Here is a 17376-nt window from a genome sequence, read left to right on the forward strand (position 1 = left end):
AACAATAAAGACGTAAAGGTAGTGCAGGTTTTTAATTTGTGTTATTTTCAGTGTCAAAAACAACCCCATTATGTTACATTAGCATAAAATATATGCAGTTCCACTGGACCACGGAACGCATTAACAGATTTCCCATACATCCTTATGGAAAAAAAAAATACCTTAAAACTCAACGCCTATTAAACTCAACAGCAGTCCCAGAACCAACTTACGTCGAATGTCAAGGTACTACTGTATATTTTATTAATTTGTGTTTTATAAAAATTATTTTGATTACTGCATTGTATGCTACTTGATAACATATTTTAGTCTACTTACTTTACATGGGTTTGAGAAATATTCAAAAAAATCATTAGAAGTGGTAGAGAAGACTCTACTACAAAAAGTGAAAGCCATAAATCCACAACATCCAAAATACAAGCTCATCTATAATAAACTAAAAGAAATTAAAGTGTTCTATGGTCTGATGAGTTCACTTTTTAAATAGTTTTGGAAATAATAGACTTTGTGTCATTCTCCAAGCAAAACAGTACCATCCTAAATGTTACCAGTGCAAAGTGTAAAAGCCAGAATCTGTCATGGTATGGGGGTATGTGAGCTCAAATGCATAGGTAACTTGTACTTTTGTGAAAGCATTGTCAATGGTGAGTGATTAATCTTGTTGCAAAATATGCCACCATATAAACAATGACTTTTTCAACATCCCTGCATGTTTTGGTAAGATAATGCTAAGACACATTCTGCACGAGGTACAAAAGTGTAGCTTTTTAGTTTTACTTTAACAGCTACAACAAATTGTTGTCCACAGTTCCCAAATGCTTAGTAAAGATTGTTAAAGGCAATGTAACAGTAATAAACTGTAACAAATGGGCTAGACGAGACAAGAGGGGGCGGACACACATGCAGAGATGTTTAACTTATGCTAAACTTATGCTAAACATGATCTTAGACTAAACAAGACATGAACAAGACTAAACCAGATTAAACTAGACCTCTAAGCAAAAGCAAGAATATGAGCCAAAATTATGAACTTTATACAAGTCAAAATTACGACAAGTTAAGATTTCATTCAAAATCATGACTAAATCAAGATCATGACTAAATCAAAATCATGACTAAACCAAAATAGTCTCCGACTGATCCCCAGCTGCGTGCTTAAATGCTAAGAGCATAACACCTAAAACCTAAAAGGTGCAGTTAGTGTTAGTGTTTGTGATGTGTAACTACCTGACTAACTTTGATACAGTGTATAAACACGCACTGCTTAGGACTTTAATAACCAGTTACAATGTGTTGTAGCTCAATGTAGACCTCTTGAGCTTCGCATCACTTTAGCTCGACTTAAAAAGCTAGCCTGATTGTCTGGTCTACAAATGATATCCTCCACAGACTACACGCTTCAGGGCTAAAACACAGTAGCAAAACAAGTCTGAAGAGCTGTGGAAGTAGTGGCATGTCAAGAAGCTTTTTCTTTAAAAGTAAACACATTATGTGGTATTGTCCAGTCTTATATATAAATGGATATACTGACTAGAAATGGTGACTTTTAAAGAGCATTTTAGAGTTTAAAATGTCAAAATATAAATAAATACTCAAGTTCTACAATTGTGCAAAAGCTAAAGTACTTACCAAGGTAAGCAAAAGAAACAGTCAACAACAAAAAAATATATATATAAACTGACAGATCAAATTGCATTTTAAAGTTTTAAAGTTCACAGTTCAATTATGGTACCAACTTCTAGACAGCAGCAGAAGTGTGGAGGATTTATACGATTATATATTTATAGATAAAGTTTGACTACAAAACACACAGTTCAAACTTTTATTATACAAACAAAGCTGCTATTTTGTAAGTTAAAAACTTTTATAGACACGTCTTCAATATCTATATAGTAAATATAAATGAAATTAAGCACAATGGCATTGTTTATAATAATTGTGTGTGTGCAAGTGTGTTTGTGTGTGTGTTCCAAGTCTACATTAATTACTTGGTGAATACACATTGTGAGAAAACGCCTCTGGACTATAAATGACTTGTCTCTGCAGTAAACACTGCACAAAGACTTAAGTGCCTAAAAAGAAACTGTGGGCAGCATGGTGGCTTAGTGGTGCCTCACAGCAAAAAGGTCCTGGATTTGATCCCAGGTGGGGCAATCTGGGTCCTTTTAGTGTAGAGTTTGCATGTTCTCCCCGTGTCTGTGTGGGTTTCCTCCGAGGGCTCCGGTTTCCTCCCACAGTCCAAAGACATGCAAGTGAGAAAAATCAGAGATACAGAATTGTCCATGACTGTGTTTGACATTAAACTTGTGTACTGATGAATCTTGTGTAACTGTCATGAATGTTTCTGTCATGAATGTAACCAAAGTGTGTAAAACATGACGCTAAAATCCTAATAAATAAATAAAAAGAAACTGTAAATGTAAAAAAGTGGTAACATCTTTGATTTAAAAAAAAATAAAAAAACATCTACTGTGAACAACCTGTGAGCAACTGTTTGAGCCACATACTGTATATAAGCCACAAATATCTGCAGACAAAGCTCAGCTATCTGAATACCAATGTGTGCAACTCAATGTGTGAGCAAAACATCAACCCAAACATAAGCAAAAATACAAGGACTGGCTTCTAAATAAAAGAGGTGAACCCAAGATATTTCATGTTTTGTCTGCACAACTTCATTTCATTTGTTAATATACAAAAAGACTACTGCAACTCCCTCCTGGCAGGAGCTCCCATGGCCACTATTAAACCCTTACAGCTCATTCAAAATGCAGCTGCCCGTCTGGTCTTTAACCAACCTAAACACTGCCACATCACCCCACTGCTGCGTTCTCTTCACTGGCTTCCTGTAGCTGCACGCATTCAGTTTAAAACACTGACGCTCGCCTACAAAGCCAAAAATGGACCAGCCCCAAGCTACCTTCGGGGTCTAATCAAACCCCGCTCTGTACCACACAACCTCCGAGCCTCTAGTCTAGCTCGACTTGAGCCTCCATCCAGGACTAAAGGAAGACAAGCATCAAGGCTGTTCTCTGTTCTAGCGCCCAAATGGTGGAACGAACTTCCTCTGTCTGTCCGAACAGCTGAGTCTCTTGCTGTCTTTAAAAAAACGATTAAAAACACACCTTTTTACTAAACACTTAGGCTGATTTGTACTTATTTACTAACACTTTATTCCAATCTTTTCCATTTAAAAAAAAAAAAAAAAAAAAAAAAAAAAAAAAAAAAGGCACTTTGGTTCTAACAGGTTTTAGCAGAGTTGTGTTCTTCGACTGTTGTCTATCTAAACTTAAGGAATGAAATGTTCACTATGGAAGCACTTCTGTAAGTCGCTCTGGATAAGAGCGTCTGCTAAATGCTGAAAATGTAAATGTAAATATACCTCCATTCCTGCATTTCAGGCCCGCAACATATTTAAGAACAGTTGGAATGGGGCCAATTTAGGGCTAGTAAAGAGGTGAACAAACTAAATAATGATGTGATTCCAAACAGGTGACGTCAACAGGGGATTGTAATCATGGTTTGGTACAAAAGCAGCATCCAGGAAAGGCTAAGTCTTTGATGAGCAAAGATGGCCAGAGGTTATTGAAATGTTTAAAAACAATGAACCTCAAAAAAAGATTAAAAGGGATTTGCATATTTCTCCTTCTACAGTGCATAATATCATTAAACCATTCAAGGAATCGGGAGGAATTTCAGTGCCAAGGGCACAAGCTTAAGATGAACGCCTGTGATCTTCGATCCCTCAGACGGCACTGCATCAAGAACCACCACTCAACAATAGCTGATATAACCACATGGGTGAGGGATTACTGTGGTGAACCTTTGTCAAGCACTACAATACAGAGTTACATGCACAAATGCCACTTAAAACTTTACTGTGCAAAAAAAAAAAAAAGGTCTTATGTTAACCATGTCCAGAAGCTGCTTCGACTTCTCTGGGCTCAGAGGCATCTAGGATGAACCATCACACATTGGAAACATGTATTGTGGTCAGATGAATCAGCATTCCAGGTCTTTTTCGGAAAAAATGGATGCTGTGTGCTCCGGATCAAAGACAAAAAGGACCATCCAGATTGTTATCAGCAAGTCCAAAAGCCAGGGTCTGTCATGGTGTGGGGCTGTGTCAGTGCCCTTGGCAAAGGTCATTAACACTTCTGTGATGGCAGCATTAATGCAGAAAAGTACATTGAGATCTTAGAGCAACATATGCTGCCTTCAAGACGTCATCTTTTCCAAGGACGTCCATGCATTTTTCAACAAGACAATGCAAAACCACATGCTGCACACATTACAAAGGCATGGCTGAGGAAGAAGAGGGTACAGGTACTGGACTGGCCTGCCTGCAGTCCTGACCTGTCCCCAATAGAGAATGTGTGGAGAATTTTAAAACAAAAAATGTGACAACGACAACCCCGTACTGTTACACATTTTAAGACGTGTTTGCAGCAAGAATGGGACAAAATAAAAGCTGAAACATTAAATCACTTGGTATCCTCAGTGCCAAAAAGTCTTTTAAGTGTAGTGAAAAGGAATGGCAACTTTACAAAGTGGTAAATGCTTTACTGTCCCACTGTCCCAACTTTTTTTTGGAATGTGTTGCAGGCCTGGAAAGGAGGGATGGATGTTTATTAATAAATTAAATGAAATTGACCAGACAAAACATGAAATATCTCAGGTTCATCTGCGATCAAATAAATGTCAAATTAAATGTAAGAAACTGTGTTTTTTTTATTATTTTTATTTTCCATGTTGTCCCAACTTTTTCTGATTTGGGGTTGTATATATATTTGGGGTGTCTGTCTGAATTTGTGGTGTCTTTTTTTTTAGTTATTATTGTAAAAATGAATATGTTAAAATGTATAAAGTAAAGTGGATAAATGCTGTAAAATATATTAAATAAGAAACACTAAATATGGAACACTTGTTTCTCTTCACTGTATGTCATGTACTTTCTCAAGCAAGACATTGTTTATGCAAGCCACGGCTTGATAATTAAACTTGATCTGACTTTCATGTCGTGCTCTGCTAGAAAGAGTCTGAGATGACAAGGAATAAAATATCCTCAGCGTGTCAGGATAGATTATAGTGACAGAAAGTCAGCTCTCCAGCAAGAACCAAATGCCAGCACAACTGACACTGTCCTTTAAATCAGGCTGCCTGCCGTAACTCCAGATATTTTCGGGTAAAAAGGGGTGTGATGCTAATTATTGAAAGGCATGTAACGGAATCGGTGCTTATCCCAGGGTGCTGCCAAAGCAAAACGCTGTCAATCAAGTGAATGTCAGAGGAGCATATAGGGAATGACAAGCTCTGCGAATTCTAATCAGCTGCAGGGAGGAAGCGCCAAGAATAAAGGAAGATTTTGAGGAGTCTAATTTAGAGAACATAAAAAGACACATTTTGTTGACTCAGCAACTAGACAAATATGTTTTTCTTCTCTATGCAATTCTGTCTCTCTGAGACATCAAGATAAAAAAAGGGAGAGAGACAGTGTCAATACAATGAATGTTATTGTCTATTTACCCTTGCTAACTGGAAAGAATAACTGTTTAATAATGAAGTAGCATTGGCCGCTCAGGTGCACAGCGGTAAAGTACGCTAGCGCACCAGTGTTGGGGTTTCAAATACATCGTATTGAATCTCAGCTCTGCCTTTCCGACTGGGCTGGGCGGCAGCATGAACAACGATTGGCTGTTGTTCAGGGTTAGAGGGTAAAAAGTCGGATCATAGGTCCTCATAACTGGTGCGACTGTGGCCCCTGCTGGCTGACTGATGGCGCCTGCACAGGGCTGAGGAATAATGCTGATGGGGGTGTGGCCCTCCGTACACAGTGCCCGTCAAGTGTATGAACTCGACTCAGGTGAAAAATGCAGTCTGTACTGACTGTACGTGTCGGAGGGGGCGTATGTCAGTTGAGAGGCGTCCTCAGTCAGCGGTGCCGGGCCGAATCAGTACAGAGGAAGCAATCAGGGTAATTGGACACGACTAGACTGGGGGAGAAAATTGTGGGAAAAAAGTGAGGAAAAGAGAAAATTAAAAAAAAAAATAATGAAGTAGCTTTATCTTTAAAGCATTTGTTTTCTATGAAAACAGAAACAAGAAAACCACTATTTTATTTGATTTCATTCTTTTCATGTATAGCATACTTTATCCAGAGGACTTTATTAATGCTTACTTGGTCCTGCTCTTAGTAAACACCAGAGACAGCTAATAAATAAGATGATTACTATATTACCAGCATGTTTATCCATATGTTGATATATGTATACATAAATCCAATAGTTCTATCCAGTAGTACTATTTCATGCTGAAAATGCCTAATGGTTTCCAGTACACATTTCCCATTAGTGATCTAATGTTTAAAATGGTTCCACTTAGTCTTGATAATACTAACTACAGAGCCTGATGTGTATAATTATATATATTGTTTTATCTTAATGAAGATCATTTATCATTTTAAGTGAATCATTGTGAGTTCTGTATTTCTTGCATCATTACAGATGTTATCCCACCTCAAACTCTGAGTCATTTTTCTTAAACCATTCCTGAATAATTTTAGAGTGCTACTGTTGTAACATCCACATGAATATCAGGACTCAAGGTTTCTCAGCAGAACATTTCCCAGAGCAACACACTGCCTTTGCCAGCTTGCCTTCTTTCCATAATACATCCTGGTGCACCAGTCTCTCTACATAATATGAGAGAAAAAGAAATGTGATTGATCGGACCAGATGATATGATCCAGGTCTAATGCTCACATGTCCATTGTCTGTGCTTGTAGCCGTGGACAGTGATCAGAATGGGCATTTAGAAGGTTGCTGGTTCAAGTCCCACCACTGCCAGGTTGCTGCTGTTGGCCCTTGAGCAAGGCCCTTAACCCTCAATTGCTCAGACTGTATACTGTCACAGTACCATAAGTCACTTTGGATAAAGGCATCTGCTAAATGCCAACAATGTAAATTTACAGCCCCCCTGGAGATGAGAGGGCTAAGTGGATGCATGGCTAACTGGGATTCAAGCTGATAAACTTCTGATTGATAACCCAAAGCTCTACCCACTAGACTACAACTGTCCCTTTGTTAGTTGAGATACAAGTTCATTGCATACCCTGCAAATGTTTTTTTTCCAGCAGTTTGGCTAGCTTTTACTCCCAGTGCACAGAGGCATTTATTAGAATTATAAAGTGACGTATGCTACCATCAAAGAGACATCTTATCCTGGGAAGTCCATTATTATTTCAGCAAGACAATAACAGACCTAAGCTAAATGAACTACAACAGTCGGGCTTTGTAGACACAAACGTTGTGTGCTAGACTAGTTTGTCTACTGCCCAGATCTGTCTTCTATTTTAAATGTATAGTGCATCATGAGGAGAAGAATCAGACAATAATGATCATAAACTGTTGAGCAGCTGAAGCCTTGCATCAAGCAAGAATGGGCAAAAATTTCAGTTGAAATACTGCAACAATTAGTATCCTCAGCTCCCGAACATATAAAAGTGTAATTAACGGAAAGGTGATGTAATACAGTGGTAAACATGACTCTTTCTTAACTTCTTTAATATTGAAAATATTTTCTTTGTACTTTTGTCAGTTAAATAAAGATTCAAAAGAATCAACAAAGCACACATTCGCATTTTCCAATTGTCCATGTCCCAACATTTCAAGAAAGCGTTGCATATTATTAATAGTTTTTCATTCTGCTGATTTTTCTTTTCAGAATTACCCTGTTCCTCCCAAGAAGTTCTTGTTTCAGAGTGTGATACCTTTCTGATGTACTGTCTGCATGCATCTATTTCTTTTCCCACCTCAGCAAGCCAGTAAAATCCTATTCACACCTTTCAACACTGAGGAAGCTATTTGAGATTCCTGCTCAAAATGTTGGCCAAAAACCACTCACATTTTTGCTACCAAGCACTGAAGGAGAAAGAAAGTCTCAGGGTTATAAATACCCTGAGCTTAATGTCACAGGTGATAAGTCATATTGACTAATTAGCCCAGTCATGTAGACTCAGCCAACTGAAATCTTACTGTTGAATCTATAACCTGTCAAACTGCCAACTTTCTATTTAACTTTCAACTGAGTTGTATTAATGACAGTGTTTTTAACAATATGAATTGTCAAAAACAGCTTTAGAGTCATTTACTTTAATAGCACAAATAAGGAAACCAGGTAACTAGTGGTAACTAGCCAAAAAATCATGAAATGCATAAAAATGTTACATTAGTAGGAACAAGGTACAGAAGAACCATCTTTCTTTAACAGTCTAATTTACATTTACATTTTCGTCATTTAGCAGACGCCTTTATCCAAAGCGACTGACAGTAGTGTGACAGTATACAGTTTGAGCAATTGAAGGTTAAGGACCTTGCTCAAGGGCCCAACAGTGACAGCCTGGCAGTGGTGGGGCTTGAACCAGAGACCTTTTGAATACTAGTCCAGTACCTTAACCGCTAGGCTACAGTCTAATGTAACGATTAAGCCCCTTTCACACTTGACAAACAGTAAGTTACCCTTACCATTAATGACTGACTTCACAGAGCAATTAACTAGATTCATTTCACACATGACTAAGCCAGCACATGCTATACAACATTAAACAAACTCGCATAAATCTTTATGTCTTTAAGGTTTACTATTAAAAGTAAATCACTCCTTCTTTACTATGGGTTTAGATTAGTTAACATAAAGAGCTGGGTTAATTGCATGATTTTTAATCTTTATTTCATGCTTTGTGTCTGGAGCGCTTACCAATGCAGCATTTTTTAACCTTAATAGAACAAGCTGTACCTTCCAGAAACATTGCTGTAAAGACACAGAATAGATGCATGCCCAATAGATAAAGATACACTGTATTGACAAAGTATAGGGACACACCTAATAATAACTACATTTATGTGTCGCATTGCCACAGGCGTATAAAATCAAGCACCTAACCGTGCAGTCTGCTTTTACAAACATTTGTGAAAGAATGGATCATTTTACAGAGCTCACAACAAGTCAGTTTATTGCTTTTTTCCCTCCTGTGAGTGGTATTATTGCAAAGTGGAAGTGTTTGGGTTTGGGAACCACAGCAGCTCAGCCATGAAGTAGCAGACCATGTAAAATTACACAGCAGAGTCGCCATGTGATGAGGTGCATAATGCATAAAAGTCGCCAACATTCTGCTGACTTAATAACTACAGAGTTTCAAACCTTCTCTGGCATTACAAGATCATCAAATTACAGGCATAACCGCTGCATTAGACTTTATAACAGTGAAATTACATGAACGATACTAATCAAACATTTTATAATTATGTAAGTTGGCGAGTTGGAGCCTCCATGGATCAGACTTGTTTGTCTAGCACATCCCAAAGATGCTCGATTGGATTGAGATCTGGGAAATTTGGAGGCCAAGTCAAAACCTCAAACCATTCCTGAACTATTTTTGCTTTGTGGCAGGGTGCATTATCCTGCTAAAAGAGGCCACAGCCATCAGGGAATACTGTTTCCATGAAAGGGTGTACATGGTCTGCAACAATGCTTAGGTAGGTGGTACGTGTCAAAGTAACATCCACATGGATGGCAGGACCCAAGGTTTCCCAGCAGGACATTGCCCAAAGCATCACACTGCCTTCGCTGGCTTGCCTTCTTCCCATAGTGCATCCTGGTGCCATGTGTTCCCTAGGTAAGCGATGCACACGCACCTGACAATATACGTGATGTACAAGAAAATGTGATTCATCAGATCAGGCCACCTTCTTCCATTGCTCCGTGGTCCAGTTCCGATGCTCACGTATCCATTGTTGGTGCTTTCGGCGGTGGACAGGGGTCAGCATGGGCACCCTGACTGGTCTGCGGCTATACAGCCCCATACGCAACAAACTGTGATGCACTGTGTATTCTGACACCTTCCTATCAGAACCATCTATCTATCTATCTATCTATCTATCTATCTATCTATCTATCTATCTATCTATCTATCTATCTATCTATCTATCCATCTATCCATCTATCTATCTATCTATCTATCCCTCTATCCATCTATCTATCTATCTATCTATCTATCTATCTATCTATCTATCTATCTATCTATCTATCTATCTATCTATCTATCTAATAAGTTTGGTTTATTATAAACTGAATGAAAGTCTCAATTCAAAAATAGAACTGTTAAGCTATAATTGTTTGGAATCACAGCTGCAGATTGTGAGTAGTAGAGGTGTCTGCAATGCCCAGGAAAATTTACTTTAATGCAGCAAGAGGAAATAATATGGCAGGAGAGAACTGTGTACTGCTGGATAATTAGTACAGAATGAATTGACTCAGTTATCTGTGAGGCTTAATTCAGAGATGCACTTACTGTGTTGCTCAAGTTCCCATTTAAATGTAAACCACTGTCAAAAAGTGGTGATGATGCTCTACTGCTCTGATCACTGGATGGTCCTGGAGAACCTGAAAAAAATCATAGTTTCTTAAAGATTTCACATCATACTAGTGCAAATATACATTATAGGTTTGTGAACCCCCTTGGAATTTGTGTATCATTTTAAAAATATGGCTAATTATTAACTGTTCATGACAGGAACGGTAGTCACTCGCCACGCAAGGTTCATCAGTTCACAAGCCCAATGTCAAACACAATCATGGACATTTTTCTATCTCTAATTTACCTCACTTGCATGTTTTTGAACTGTGGAAATCGGAGCTCCCAGAGGAAACCCATGCAGACACGGGGAGAACAAACAAGCGTATGTACACCGATCAACCATAACATTAAAACCACCTCCTTGTTTCTACACACATTGTCCATTTTATCAGCTCCACTTACCATATAGAAGCACTTTGTAGTTCTACAATTACTGATTGTAGTCCATCTGTTTCTCTGCATGCTTTGTTAGCCCCCTTTCATGCTGTTCCTCAATGTTCAGGACCCCCACAGAGTAGGTATTATTTGGGTGGTGGGTCATTCTCAGCACTGCAGTGACACTGATATGGTGGTGGTGTGTTAGTGTGTGTTGTGCTAGTATGAGTGGATAAGACACAGCAGCGCTGCTGGAGTTTTTAAACACCTCACTGTCACTGCTGGACTGAGAATAGTCCACCAACCAAAAATATCCAGCCAACAGCGCCCAGTGGGCAGCGTCCTGTGACCACTGATGTAGAGAAGATGACCAACTCAAACAGCAGCAATAGATGAGCGATCGTCTCTGACTTTACATCTACAAGGTGGACCAACTAGGTAGGAGTGTCTAATAGAGTGGACAGTGAGTGGACACGGTATTTAAAAACTCCAGCAGCACTGCTGTGTCTGATCCACTCATACCAGCACAAAACACACTAACACACCATCACCATGTCAGTGTCAATGCAGTGCTGAGAATCATCCACCACCTAAATAATACCTGCTCTGTGGTGGTCCTGTGGGGGTCCTGACCATTTAAGAACAGGGTGAAAGCAGGCTGAAAAATTTATGTAGAGAAACAGATGTACTACAGTCAGTAATTGTAGAACTACAAAGTGCTTCTATATGGTAAGTGGAGCTGATTAAATAGACAGTGAGTGTAGAAACAAGGAGGTGGTTTTAATGGTATGCCTGATCGGTGTATTAACTAATTAAAACAGAACGTTAGAACACAAATTGGGTTCATGACAGTGACTTGGCCATTCCAAAACATCCATTTTCATTGTACTGCTTTCTGTTCTTATATGTTTTTAGTCATTATGTTAAAGTTAGTTGAGGCAGAATGTGTTTGTATATCTTTATAATGTAGGTAAATGTCAGCCCACAATTTAGCAAATGTACCAGAAAACAAAAAGATATAAGAATATATTCAGTCCCATTTCTCTGCTTTATTTAATGCATCACCTTTAAAGCCACTTTGACATTTTAGCATTTTAGTAGCACTGAATAATTAAAAAAACACATCAATACCCTCCCTAGGGGAGAGAAAGAAAATAAATCTAGCATCAGTACTACATTTCCTGTAAGAGTCTTTGCTCTATAGTGGCTTAAAACTTGTTGCAGCCCCCTACTGAGCCTGTGAATGTTAGTGAAGGTGAGCACTGAGAACTTACCCAATGGGAGCTTTAAGAAAGCTGGTGCCTCCCTGAGGTACCTCACAGTGATTGTAACTTCATCTCCAGCCGTTCGCAAAAGATGAACCTGACCGGCAAACAACAGAGAAAAAGAGAGAGAGAGAGAGAGAGAGAGAGAGAGAGAGAGAGAGAGAGAGAGAAAGAGGAGAGAGCAAACACTTTAATAAATATGTGTCAATATATACCCTACTATTGGTTTTGTTAATACTTCCACCGCCACCAAGCTTATCAGTAGGTACAACATTGTTAAGCCTCACCTTTATTTTTCAAAAATACTTCTCAGTTTTCAAATTACTGATTCAGAAACATGAAAAGACTGCTGGATTACCTTTCTTTCTCTATCTAACCAGCATTGAATTTTATTGAAGTCATAGGTGTTAAAGTGGCCTTTTTTGCTGTGAAATCCTCAGCCATTGTCAGACCTTACACTGGTGCAGTGGGCTCTTGGATCCTCCTGGTGCAGGACAATGAGCCAGACAATGGGTCAGGATAATACACACTCTAGCCTCATGTGGCCATCATGTGTAGGCAATTCCTGGATGACAAAGGCATCAGTGCCATTGACTGGCACTCATGTTCCCCTAATCTTAATTGAGAACCTTTGGGACGGTATGTATTAGTGTATGCAACAACGCCAAGTAGCGCCACAGACTACCCAGTAATTCATGTAAACTTTTTAAGTGCTCCCTTAACTCATACACACACACACACACACACACACAATTGTAATTATTCGAGAAAGACAACTTAGACCAAAATTCAAATTAAAGTTCTAATTTTAAATTCACGTAACAATATTATCAATATTATTTTTTATTGCATAGAGTAAATCAGATTGCATAGAATGAATCACATTAGTAGTAGAAATAGTAGTAGTAGTATAGTAGTAATAGTAAAAATAACAATAATAGTAGTAGCAATAGTAGAAGTAGTAATAGTAGTAGTAGTAATAGTAGTGGTAGTAGTAGTAATAGTAGTAGTAGTATAATTAAAAGTAGCAATAGTAGTAGTAGTAATAGTAGTGACACTAGTAGTAATAGTAGTGGTAGTAGTAGTGATAGTAGTAATTGTATAGTAGTAATAATAGAAGTAGTAGTAATAGTAGTAGTAGTAGTAGTAGTAGTAGTATAGTAGTAATAGTAACAGTAGAAGTAGTAATAGTAGTAGTAATAGTGATAGTAGTATAGTAGTAGTAGTAGTAATAGTAGAAGTAGTAATATTAAAAGTAGCAATAGTAGTAGTAGTAGTAATAGTAGTGGTAGTAGTAGTAATAGTAGTATAGTAGTAATAGTAGAAGTAGCAATAGTAGTAGCAGTAGTAGTAATAGTAGTGGTAGTAGTAGTAATAGTAGTATAGTAGTAATAGTAGAAGTAGCAATAGTAGTAGCAGTAGTAATAGTAGAAGTAGGATTAGTAGTAGTAGTAGTAATAGTAGAGGTAATAAAAGTAGTAGTAGTGATAGTAGTAATGTTAGTAATAGTAGTAGTTGAAGTAATAGTAGTAATAATGGAGGTAGTAATAGTAAGAGTAGTAGTAGTAAAATTAGTAGTAGTAATAGTAATTGTATAATAGTAAAAGTAGTAGTGATAGTAATAGTAGTAATGGTAATAGTGTAGTAGTAGTAGTACTAGTAGTAATAATAATAGTAGTAGTAATAGTGGTAGTAGTAGTGTAGTAGCAGTAGTAATAATAGTAGAAGTAGTAACAGTAGTAGTATAGTAGTCAGTCCTTGAGGGAGTGTAGGTAAACTGTATTAATGCAAGTATATATAGTTTACATTTACACACTATACCAATACCCATACATTATCATAATGTTTTATTACAATCTATGTAATAAAAAAATACTCTGATTATACTGTTACGTAAAATTTTAATATCTTAATTGAAACTTGAAACTTTAAGTTGACTTTCCTGAATAAGTATAAAAGTTTCTGTAAGCTTAGTCAAGCCTTCCATCTGGTTTTAGAGGCTTCGACAAGTAATTACTTTCACTGAGTCTCGTCATTTCAGGGTGCATCATCCACTACTCACATAATTTAAACCTGCAATACAAACATGAAGAACAACATGTACATAATTCCTCTGTATCATAACACATGCTTTTTACATCATTGTGATTTATTTTCTCTCCTTTAGAGAATGAATTTAGTATATAAAGCCTTTGATCATATGATCGAAACTATAAATTACAAAGAAATTACGAGAACATTTTCTCAGTTTATGATTAATAAGAGGTATTTGTTCACAGAGGCCTAACACCAAATCACACAGACTCAGTCTGAATATAAAGTCTTGTTTTTGACATTTAAAGCTTAATAACGTTGCTCTGGCATGTCACACCCATCTTTTACAGCATTACAGCCCACTTTGCTCAGCTGATGCAGGCTTATTGCTAATCCCTAGGATCACTTACAATTCTGCGGAAGGGGCTGTTGTGTAGCCTCTAAACACAGCCGCATTAAATATTAAAAATGCAAGCTCCTCTAAAGTTTTTAAAAGAGCTTTTTAGATAGAAGTTTAGAATGCCCTACCCCTGTTTCTTAAGGGTCATAAAATAAACCCAGGTAATAAACTCAGAGTAAATAAATTACACATACACAATAATGGGAAATGATGGTCCAAGTGACCTTTGTGGTCATTCATTATAAATGTCATGCTTTTATGAAATTTGTGATTGAATGTTTTAAAGAATGTATTACAAACTAAGTATCATAATTATGTCTGGCTTAAAAAAGTAGGTGTTTTCACGAATTAAAAATAGTGTGTTTATGTAAAACAATAATGTGTTTATGTATGTATCTATGGAGGTTTAAAACCAAGTCCTCAGGACAATCTCTATTAAATAGTTAATAATCTATTAATTAATAGTATTAGTAGTAGAAGTAGTAGTAGTAGTAACAGTAGTAAAAGTAGTAACAGTAGTAATAGTATTAGTAGTAGAAGTAGTAATAGTATTAACAGTGATAGTAGTAGAGGTAGTAGTAGTAGAAGTAATAGTAGTAGTAACAGTAATAGTAGTATATGTAGTAGTAGTAGTAGTAATAGAAGTAGAATAAGTAATAGTAATAGAAGTAATAGTAGTAGTAATAGTAGTAGAGGTAGTAATAGTAATAGTAGTAGAAGTAATAAAAGTAGTAGAAATAGTAGTAGTAATAGTAACAGTAGTAGAAGTAACAGTAGTAGTAGTAATACTAGTAATAATAGTAAAGGTAGTAATAGTAGTAGTAATAGTAGTAGAGGTAGTAATAGTAATAGTAGAAGTAATAGCAGTAGTAGTAATAGTAGTAGTAATAGTAACAGTAGTAGAAGTAACAGTAAAAGTAGTAATAGTAGTAATAATAGTAGAGGTAGTAATAGTAGTAATAATAGTAGTAGTAATAGTAGTAGAGGTAGTAATAGTAGTAGAAGTAATAGCAGTAGTAGTAATAGTAACAGTAGTAGAAGTAACAGTAGTAGTAGTAATAATAGTAATAATAGTAAAGGTAGTAATAGTAGTAGAGGTAGTAATAGTAGAAGTAATAGCAGTAGTAGTAAAAGTAACAGTAGTAGAAGTAACAGTAGTAGTAGTAATAGTAGTAATAATAGTAGAGGTAGTAATAGTAATAGTAGTAGAATAATAGCAGTAGTAGTAACAGTAGTAGAAGTAATAGTAGTAATAGTAGTAATAATAGTAGAGGTAATAATAGTAGTAGTAATAGTAACAGTAGTAAAAGTAGTAGTAGTAGTGATAGTAGTAGAGGTAGTAGTAGTAGTAGTAGTAATAATAGTAGTAGTAGTAACAGTAATAGTAGTAGTAATAGTAACAGCAGTAAAAGTAGTAATAATAGTAGAGGTAGTAATAGTAAAAGTAGTAGAAGTAATAGCAGTAGTAGTAGTAGTAATAGTAGTAGTAGTAGTAATAGTACCAGTAGTAGTAGTAGTAATAGAAGTAGAAGTAGTAGTAATTGTAGTAGTAGAAGTAGTAGAAGTAATAGTAGTAATATTATTAGAGGTAGTAATAGTAATAGTAGTAGAAGTAATAGTAGTAGTAATAGTAGTAGAGGTAGTAATAGTAGTAGTAATAGTAACAGTAGTAGAAGTAATAGTAGTAGTAATAGTAGTAGAGGTAGTAGTAGTAATAGTAGTAGTAGAAGTAGTAATAGTAGTGGAAGTATTAGTAGCAGTAGTAATAATAGTAGTAGAAGTAATAGTAGTAGTAATAGTAGTAATAGTAGTAGTAGTAGTAATAGTGGTAATATCAGTAGTAGTCGTAGTAATAGTAGTAGAGGTAGAAATAGTAATAATAGTAGAAGTAATAGCAGTAGTAGTAATAGTAATAAAAGTAATAGTAGTAGTAGAAGTAGTAGTAATAATAGTAATAGTAGAAGTAGTAGTAGTAATAGTAGTAGTAGTAGTAGAAGTAGTAGTAATAATAGTAATAGTAGAAGTAATAGCAGTAGTAGAAGTAGTAATAGTAGTAGTAGTAGAAGTAGTAGTAATAATAGTAATAGTAGAAGTAATAGCAGTAGTAGAAGTAGTAATAGTAGTAGTAGTGATAGTAGTAGAAGTAGTAGTAGTAATAGTAGAAGAAGTAGTAGTAATAATAGTAATAGTAGTAAAAGTAATAGTAGTAGCAGAAGTAGTAGTAATAATAGTAATAGTAGTAGAAGTAATAGTAGTGGTAGAAGTAGTAGCAGTAGTAGTATAGTAGTAGTAGTGATAGTAGTCAAAGTAATAGTAGTAGAGATAGTAGTAATAGTAGTAGCTATGTTTTCCCACAAATCCCTTGGGGGTGTGAGATTACAATGTGAACTGCATTAACACATTAAAATTAAACATATATTAATGTATATTTAATAGGGCTGTCGAAGTTAACGCGATAATAACGCATTAACGCATTCTCAATTTAACGCGATTTTAAAAAATAGTGCCGTTAACGCACTAATTACATTACGAGATTTTTTCACTTCTAAACCTAAAGCAATTCATTTTTCACCCACGGGAGACAGATTGAATTATTCTCACTGACCACGCTCACACGCACGTTTAATGTTATTTAGTTCCGTTTGACAAAAAAAACCCTTAAAAATAGAGCTAACAGCGAAGATAAACCGGTTACAAAAGCAGCGACCGCTGTTTGTGTTCAATACTCTGTTCACAGTGTCGATACAAGTGATTCAGGAATCGATTCATTGTAAGCGCAGCGTAAATTTCTTTTCTCAGTCATCTCTCCGTGTTTACTGTTATGATGAATGATGCGGTTGTAAATAAACACCAACTACTACAGAACATTTTGTGTGACTCGCTTACCT

At 36.4% G+C, this 17376-nt stretch overlaps 1 protein-coding gene across 2 annotated transcripts in view; it reads right to left on the reverse strand.

Annotated features, from left to right (window-relative positions):
- sntg2 (syntrophin, gamma 2) overlaps positions 1-17376 on the reverse strand; it is a 122562-nt gene that overhangs the window by 54109 nt on the left and 51077 nt on the right. For both annotated transcript variants that reach the window (XM_063007235.1, XM_063007234.1), the window contains exons 7-8: positions 12064-12151; positions 10349-10440 (exon numbers count right to left, since the gene is read on the reverse strand). In XM_063007235.1, the coding sequence (XP_062863305.1) occupies positions 10349-10440; positions 12064-12151 (180 nt within the window). The remainder of the gene's footprint in view (positions 1-10348; positions 10441-12063; positions 12152-17376) is intronic.

Source organism: Trichomycterus rosablanca, chromosome 13 (genome assembly GCF_030014385.1).
Source record: "Trichomycterus rosablanca isolate fTriRos1 chromosome 13, fTriRos1.hap1, whole genome shotgun sequence".
NCBI classification, from domain to species: domain Eukaryota; kingdom Metazoa; phylum Chordata; class Actinopteri; order Siluriformes; family Trichomycteridae; genus Trichomycterus; species Trichomycterus rosablanca.